The sequence below is a fragment of the Neltuma alba genome, unplaced genomic scaffold, assembly GCF_004799145.2.
Source record: "Neltuma alba isolate B1F8T4 unplaced genomic scaffold, ASM479914v2 tig00012615_pilon, whole genome shotgun sequence".
Classification (NCBI taxonomy): domain Eukaryota; kingdom Viridiplantae; phylum Streptophyta; class Magnoliopsida; order Fabales; family Fabaceae; genus Neltuma; species Neltuma alba.
Genome location: NW_021637057.1, coordinates 212,802 through 221,540, shown reverse-complemented (window position 1 = coordinate 221,540; position 8,739 = coordinate 212,802). Strand labels below are relative to the sequence as shown.

General features: G+C 36.7%; 1 protein-coding gene across 1 annotated transcript; it reads right to left on the bottom strand.

Annotated features, from left to right (window-relative positions):
- Positions 1 to 1,871: 1,871 nt before the first annotated feature.
- LOC114729224 (receptor-like protein kinase) lies at positions 1,872 to 3,212 on the bottom strand. The gene is made up of 3 exons (XM_028916210.1): positions 2,864 to 3,212; positions 2,239 to 2,513; positions 1,872 to 1,937 (listed from the first exon to the last, which is right to left on the bottom strand). The coding sequence occupies exons 1-3, from the start codon at positions 3,210 to 3,212 to the stop codon at positions 1,872 to 1,874; spliced, it is 690 nt and encodes a 229-aa protein (XP_028772043.1).
- Between the last annotated feature and the right edge of the window lie 5,527 nt (positions 3,213 to 8,739).

Below are 8,739 nucleotides of genomic sequence, written 5' to 3'. Positions count from 1 at the left end.
TTTTATGAGAGAAAGAAGAGATGAATTTGACCAATTTAATAATTATAAAATTATAATTTTATATATTAAATATTACTATAATTTATTTATTAAATATTTTACGAGTATGAAAAATACAATTTAAGTAGAATAAGAGTGAAATTATCTATATAAAAATATTTTCTCTCCCCTCTCCCCCTAACCAAAGAAGATGACATCAAATCCCTCCCCTCCTCTCTAATTAATTCAAACAAGATAATATTAAAACATAATGAACTAAGGTTTAAATTCCCATTGGAAAAGATACTCACATTTAGTACCCGACAGTACCTCTAATAGGATTGTCTCTAATAGGAGGATACCTATGCTTTAGTTTTAAAAAAAAAAAAATTATCTTCCCTCCTCTCACCTCCCCTCTCAAATCTCACCTATTAAAATCCCTCCCGTGCCCATCCCTTGATAAACAAGATTTCTCTAATAAGTCACTTAGTTTCTTTTTCTCCAAGTCAAACAGACTCTTCGGAGTTTAGCTGGTCATAATAAGTAGAACCCAGAGTTCACACAGACGGTCCCTACTATAGTGACTGACGTGGAAAAGAGGAAGCTTTCACATTGGATTGTTGACTACTTGGTTGATGTGGATTAAAATAGATATCCCTGTCAATGTCTCTCCATTTGCCTTCCTCAATCTGAAAATTTTAAAGTGACATCCCAGTCTTCTAATAGGGCTGCCCTTACCCCACTGATCAATATATTACCAATTTTCCCCATCCCGTGTCCTTGCGTAGTTGGAGACCCTTTTTTTTTTTTTTTTTTGTACTGGTTGATTCAAAAATTATATATTAATTTATAAGAGTGGTGGATTAATTTGGAGAAAAGATAGATATAAACACTTTGAGATAATTTATTAAATATCAGAGATAGTATATAAAGAAAATATACACGTGCGTTGGGGGTGCATGCATATTTCTTGGGTCCTTGTACAACTGCAAATAGCTACTCCTCCGGTCCTTATTATAAGACCCAATTTGACTTTTTATTTGGTCCTAATTATAAGACCCAATCCATTTTCTCTCTTATATTTATGCATTTTTTTCCAAGATAATCCTTCTAATAATGATAGTTTTAGCCAATATACTTAATTAGCAAAGATATTTTAGAAATAACAACACTTATTTATTATAAATAACCAACTTAACTTACTTTCTTAATCTCCTCAAATAAGTCAATTGGGTCTTATAATTAGGACCGGATGAGTATTACTTTATCCACCATTCATGTATTTGTTAAATATCTCGTGATTTCCCCTATTTGTTTTATTTGTTCTTTATCTTTCTTTCTTTTCTCCCAGCTAAGATTTTATGTACCAAATGAACCCTAATTCTATCCATTGGATTATTTCCCCCTAAATTTTATCTAGCCAAAATAAACGAACAGCAAAACATAGAGTGAAAACTAACTCTGAAATGGCCAAGGATACTTCACATGATTCTTAGATGCCTAACTTTAGAATAAGGATCAGAAAGGTACAATAACAAAAAATATATTCTTTTGAAATTAAAAATAAAACAAAACAAGTGATTTTATGGATAAAAAATTATTTTTTCCCCTAAAAAAACAATATATTTATTGAACAATGAGAGAAACAACATTATAAACGGGAAAAAAATATTCCTATTGTTATCAAAGGAGCTTAAATTAGCATTTCTGACAGACAAGGACAGAAAATTTCCAACGAGAAGGCATAGAGCATACAAGAACTTTGAACTAGTCACCAAAACTACCGAGACTGTCGTCATAATAAAACAGAGTAATTTAGATCCTCTGCTCAACAAAGATTTGCCCTGTTATGTAGTGATGTTGCAAGAGCATAAATAACAGAGATATCCCTTTCAAGCTACTGATAGGTCATGGTGGGTAGTCCCTTTCTTTTCCCAAAATGGTTCTTTGAATATCTCCTAAGAAGTCAAGAAAAAGGCACAAAACATTCCCCATCATAGAAGCAGACATATCAAGTCCCAACCTATATATACAAGCAATGTTATCTCACCAATCCTAGTGCATGTGTGAATCAATTGCGCATTAAGTAGTTTGGAACTTGGAAGCTTTTCACATCTTGAGATAGCCATCCATGTCTTTTTTTTTTTCGTTCTTTTTATTTTCAGACTCTGTTAATTCCTTCGTACTTTTGAATTTGAATTCAAAACCGACTAATTTATTGATAACATCATTCATAGTGGGTCTCATTTGTCGATCCACCTCGGTGCAGCTCAAAGCCAAGGAAAGCACTTCAGTGACCTGTTTGAGTACATTGGAATTTGATTTCAAAACCTCCTCTGCAAGGCTTGAATTAACAATTTTAAGAATATCTCCTGTCTCCTCCCACAGACTTCTGACCCAAACCCCTATCTCAGTTCCCCCCATAAACGATGAGTCTATTGCCTTCTTTCTGGTTGTCAGCTGAAGCAAAACAATCCCATAACTGTACACATCAAACTCCCTAGTGATTGTTGTTGCATACAGCTTTTTGGTCCCTGGCCGATATATGGAAAGATGTTACTCCTCCGGTCCTTAATATAAGATTCATTTGACTAATTTGATTAGATTAAGGAAGTTAGGTAAGTTAGTTAATTATAAGAAATGTGACATGTTTTTCCTAAAACACCATGATCATCTTTCTTAATACCTTTCTTCCTCTTCTACTTAATAATGGTTTAGAGAATATCTATAGGGGTAATTTAGAGAAAATTGATAAATATAAGAAATGGGTCTTATATTTAGGACCAAAACCAACTCAACAATTGGGTCCTATATTAAGGACCGGAGGAGTATTTTATATAAGCATTTGGAAATGGAAAAGAGAGAGAACGTTCATAATAAGTACCTGGTGTGCCTAGGATAGATGAGGATGGCGTTGTAAAAGATTGAAATAAAAGTTTGGCAGCACCAAAATCAGCAATACGAGGCTCCATATCAGAATCCAGAAATATATTTTTTGGCGTGATGGCACAGTGCACTACGGGAGGATCACAATCATGGAGATATGCCAAACCTCGAGCAATGCCAGTAGCTATCTTATAACAGACACCCCACTTCAGGAACGAGGGGGGTTTCTTCTCATGCAAAACATCATGTAAGCTTCCAATTGATGGCAAGAACTCGTCGGAGTCTGTACTCACGTCTTCCACGCTCCAACTCTGAACTATATTTCGGTGCTTAGATGACCCTTGCATTTTTTGCTTCTCTCTCTACACTCAAGATACTGCCCAAGTTCCTAGCAAACATCACGTTTTTTATAGCAATGTCTAAATCTAAAGGTTCGTCCATTGTGAAATCAAAATAATAATAATTATACCTAATTAATTAAAATTAAAATAATTTTTAAAAAAATTAATTTATTTTTATTTCATTTCTAATTTATAATTATAATATAATAATTATTATAACTATATGTTATATGATAATTAATCATAATAAAAAAGAGACAAATGGTCGGTGAGCCTGACGTTGCAACTGAGGACTCTGGGCTAAGGAAAGGGTGAAGGCGTGAAGCGAACCGTGGGCCAGGGAAGATAATTCTGTAAAATGTGATTTCCTCCCCAGAAGCTCTACGCTGTTGTGGAGCAAATTTGGAGAGAAAAATACATGGGACCCACACTATTTTTTCTTCTCATCTTTTTTCTTTTTTCTTTTTTTTTTTTTAAAATTAAAGACTGAGTTGTTTACAAAATAACAAATAAAATAACAAGACTTAGGGCCACTTATAGGCACATTCCAAATAAGTTGAGATAAAACTCATATCACACGCTTACATCGTATCGCATAAATCACAATTGAAAAGCTACTTATAAACTGTTTTAAACAGGGCCTTAGTTTCCTCTATCAACCTCTCCCTCAACAATTAAAGATGGTTGATCTAGAATACAAAAGTTATCCTCCATGAAATAAGAGAGTTTAGCTAAGTGATTAGCAGTAGGGATAAACTCCCTACGAGTATGAACAGTACAACCATCCGATTCCTATGAAATAAGACTCTAGCATCATCAAACAAGGAAAAATCTGTTTTTCTATTCATTTTTTCTTAACACTAAATGTGGATACCCTCGAGGATTCGAACCTTGATTCATTATACTGTGACAAACTCAATTCTCATTTGTGATTTATAAAATGTTTTAATGGGTTAAAATATATTAAGCATCTTAAAATATTTTTTCAGGTGTATCCAAAACTTTAAAATATTTTGGGGTGCCAATTTTGCCCCTAACATTTCTTTTTTGTTAAAAGATCAAAATGCATTAAAAATCATAAGCTTTAATGTAAACAACCATAAGAGACCGGGCAAGATGAGAGGGGTGATGAGTTGAGGAGAGAAGTGTCTTCTGCGGCAAAGAAATTAACAATACTAAATTTCCTAAGAAGAAGAGCAATATCACTTGATATAGCTGAAGAATTGCCTGAAAGCCCCTGAATAAAAAGAAGTCTTCAAACAAAAGAATTGCAACCGAAGGTTCTGTGCCTCATCCGACAGAGAAGAATTAATGATCCATAAAAGTGCAGCTCTGAAGAACAAAATCCAGAAATTGCTAGTGTCTGCATTGGGGACATTCTTCCAGATGAATTTTTGCAAAGATTGTCCTTTAAATCCAATCCAAGTTATGCAGGTGGAAACTGGTTTTTCTTTCTTTTTTAACATGATGATTGCCCAGCCGTCTCCTGCAAAAAAAAAAAAAAAGGATAGTAGCCCATTTTCGATATATGATGGATTTGATCAGTTGTGCGCACATGTATGAAAGGCATATCGTTGAACGAGGAAATGCTTTTAACTTACTCTATAACAGAACTCGGAGGCAATTTTTTTTGCTCCATAGGTTGCATCATTCCTGGGTTTCCATAGCATATTAATTAGAATAATGATCTGAAGAGCAGTTTGAACCAAACCATCCGATTTCAAATCTACGAGAACCCTCATTAACCATGTTCCAAAGTCCTGGAAAGACTGGCTGTCGAGTTTAATTGATAATGCTCCAAACCAGATTGCCTTTGTAAAAGGGCAAGAGAGAAAGAGATGTTCTAAAGATTCCTGAGTCTAGCACCCAAAAGCACATAGAGATGAGGTATTTAGATGATGTTTAACCAGTATATCACTACAGGGGATTGCCTCATGAAGAAGTTTCCAGATGAACAATAAACATTTAGGCGGTAATGAAAGAGACCAAAGAAACTGCCAAAATATCTCCGGCTGAGAGCTAGAATTCTCTGCAAAGTAAAAATTTAAACCCATCTTTGACAAGGTACTGACCAGAAGCATTTCCCTTCCATGTCAACTTATCGGGAGGACTGAGAAATGAGAGGGGAATGCTGAGTATCTTAAAAGCAAACGATGGAGGATAAACTTCAAGGATTAGCTTCTTATTCCATTAAACTGGTTGTATTCTGGAGGAAGAATGCTGAAAGAGATCTGCCACTGTTTGAGGTGGATGCACTGTAACAGACTCTAATCTGTCTAAAGTTTAAATTAGATCAATTTCACCACCGTAATCGAACACCCACCTGACGTCCGTTTGAAACCCACTCTCCCCCTCTCATCCTCCCTGAACCAGCCGAAACTTTAGCCCCTGCCTCTCCTCGCATCAGTCCCTCTCCATCTCCATTCGTGACCCGTTGTTGAAATACATATATGTGTATACGATAGATGTGTTCAGTGCTTCTGTATGATATGGGCCCAAAATGTACAGCCCATTAGTTTTGTGTTTTTGTATAGTTTACGGTTATGTACAGCTCCTGCGGTTAGTCTATAAATATTGGGTCCAAATAGGCCCAATGTGTGTGTAATTCGTTTTCAATTCAATGAAGTATCCAGTTTTGTGAGTTCAGAACTGTTCGTTTTGGGGTGTTGAGTTAGGGCATCCCATTCAACATGGCATAAGAGCTACAGGTCGCCGTCTAGGATTGCCGGAAGAGCCCATCGAAACCAACTCACCCAAATCTCACATAGAAACCCTACGCACCAACCTCCATGGGAGAAGAAAAGATTGCAGTGGAGAGTATCCCTTTCTCGCATCCTCTGTTCCTGCATCCATCGAACACTCAGGGAATGGCCATCATTCCACATATCCTCACCAGTACCGAAAACTACACCGTCTGGTCCTGAGCAATGAGAATCACGCTCTTAGGCAAACATAAACTTGGCTTTGTCGACGGTTCTTGCAAGAAGGCCGACCAAGAAGCAAGCCTACAACCGCAGTGGGAGAGATGCAATGCCGTGGTTCTTTCTTGGCTAATCAACTCCATTTCTAAGGAATTGGCCAGTGGAATCATTTACTTCCAAGATACACACGGTGTCTGGGTTGAACTGAAGGAGCGATTCGACAAGAAAAGTGGATCGAGAATCTTCGCACTGCACCATGAAATCAATTCCCTCCGTCAAGGTTCGAATTCGGTCACAATCTATTTTTCAAAACTGAAAGAACTATGGGAGGAGCAGGCGGCCCTTGTCGCGATTCTGTCTTGCAATTGTGCCACAGCTAAAGCCTACTCAGACGCTATTCAGGAGCAGAAGCTTCTGCAATTCCTAATGGGACTTAACAAAAATTTTACACCAGCAAGGGGCCAGATATTGCTCATGTCCCCTCTCCTCTCTGTTAATGAGGCGTATGCCATGATCGTCCAAGATGAAACCCAGCATTCCATATCCTACGGTGACGAGAACATTCCCACTGTCACAAGAAAGGCCACCTCAAAGAGAATTGTTATCAGATTGTTGGTTATCCGATGACCTTCAAAGGCAATAGAGGGAGACCGCAGAGGGATTTTCAGCAAGGGGGAGTTGACCCAATCAAGGACATTGATCCTCAAGGGCATGCTGCAACGACGGTCGCCCCAACATTCACGCAGGAACAATATCAAAAGATTCTGGAATTGTTGAAGAAAGACACTGAACCTACAGTGCATGCTTTAACGGGTACAGGTTTGACCTCTCCTACTTCTAATGTTCAAATTCACACACACTGGATACTGGATTCTGGGGCCACTACTCATATGGCTGGTAAACTGGAATTATTCGATGATTATAAATCGTATAATGGACCAATTAATTCAATTAAAAGACCAAATGGGGATAGGTTGACTGTCACTCACACTGATTCCATTACTATAGCTGATAATATTGTCATCCGTGATGTTCTGTATGCCCCCCATTTGGAATTCAACCTCATATCTATCTCTAGATTTACAAAGGAAAACAATTGCATGCCAGCCTTCTTTCCTGATCTCTGTATACTGCAGGGCCTTCAGGATGAGAGGATTGGGATGACTGGTAGAGAGTATAAGGGATTATATGTGCTAAAAGTCACCAACAATAGTGTCTCGGCAAATGTTATTCAAAAAGAGAAAATATTGAAGAAAGATTGTGATATCCAGTTATGGCATAGAAGGCTAGGACATGCACCTTTATTTGTGATTAAGCATTTGGATCATATATGTACTGATGGTTCCGAACTGAATAAAACTTTCCATTCTTGTGATATTTGTATTCAGTCTAAACAGACTAAGTTTCCCTTTAATTCTAGTGTCATCAAATCTAAAAGGTATTTTGATTTAATTCATGTTGATGTCTGGGGCCCATATAGGAACCCCACACATCAAGGTTTTCAATTTTTTCTAACCTTGGTAGATGATTTTTCAAGGGGAACTTGGATTTTTTTAATGAGACACAAGAATGAGGCTGAATCTCACATTAGAAATTTTGTGGCCTATGTTTCAACACAATTTTCTTTCACTGTGAAAAAGATTAGGAGCGATAATGGTACTGAATTTACCAACAGTCAATTAAGAACTAATTTTCAACAAAGGGGCATAGTACATCAAACAACCTGTCCATATACTCCAGAACAAAATGGGGTAGTTGAGAGGAAACATAAGACTATTATGCAGGTTACTAGGAGTCTTATTTTGCAATTTGGAATTCCTATTAAGTACTAGGGAGAGTGTGTTAAAATGGCTGTTTATATCATAAATAGGGTTCCTTCTAAGATAATTGATTATCAGACGCCCTATGAACGAATTTATGGGAGTAAACCGGATTTCAGCAATCTGAGAACTTTTGGGTCTCTTGCTTATGCTACTGATTTAAGGATTAACGACAAATTACAACCTAGGTCTATTCCTAGCATTTTCTTAGGTTATCCTGATAATCAAAAGGGTTTTCTGCTTCTTAATCTAAAAGAAAATAATTTCTTTGTGAGTAAGCATGTAAACTTCATTGAGGACAAATTTCCCTTTAAGGATGTTAGAGATAGCTATCAAAGGGGAGTAAGTAGTGACATAAAATCCATGTTTTGGTTTGATTCTGACAGCCTTGTAAATCAAATCATACAAATGACTAAAGAATCTGAATCAATCAATAATAATGATCACAATAACTCCTCCAGAGAAAGAATAAATAGTGAACGAAGTAGTGAAGGTAATAGCAATGAAAGTGACATTAATAACTCGAATGAACATCTTAATCAAAGGTCTACACGTACAAGAAGACCTCCTATCTAGGCAAATGATTATGTTTGTTCTCTGTTGCAATTTGATTCAGATTGTCCAGTAAAGAATAACTATAAATATCCCATTGATAATTACCTTTCTTATGCTCATATGTCTCCTGATCACATGTGTTTTCTAACATCTCTTGATTCTAACAGTGAACCATGCTCCTATGAGGAGGCTATACAGAATCCAAACTGGGTTAAGGCCATGGAGGCCAAAATGATT

What these genes read in the sequence shown, in the direction of transcription:
- LOC114729224 (XM_028916210.1), bottom strand. Translation starts at nt 3,212, where the DNA reads ATGCAAGGGTCATCTAAGCACCGAAATATAGTTCAGAGTTGGAGCGTG. An exon ending in ATCTATCCTAGGCACACCAG is followed by an intron (nt 2,514 to 2,863) that starts GTACTTATTATG and finishes TATATCGGCCAG; the next exon opens with GGACCAAAAAGCTGTATGCA. An exon ending in TGGCTTTGAGCTGCACCGAG is followed by an intron (nt 1,938 to 2,238) that starts GTGGATCGACAA and finishes TTGACTTCTTAG; the next exon opens with GAGATATTCAAAGAACCATT.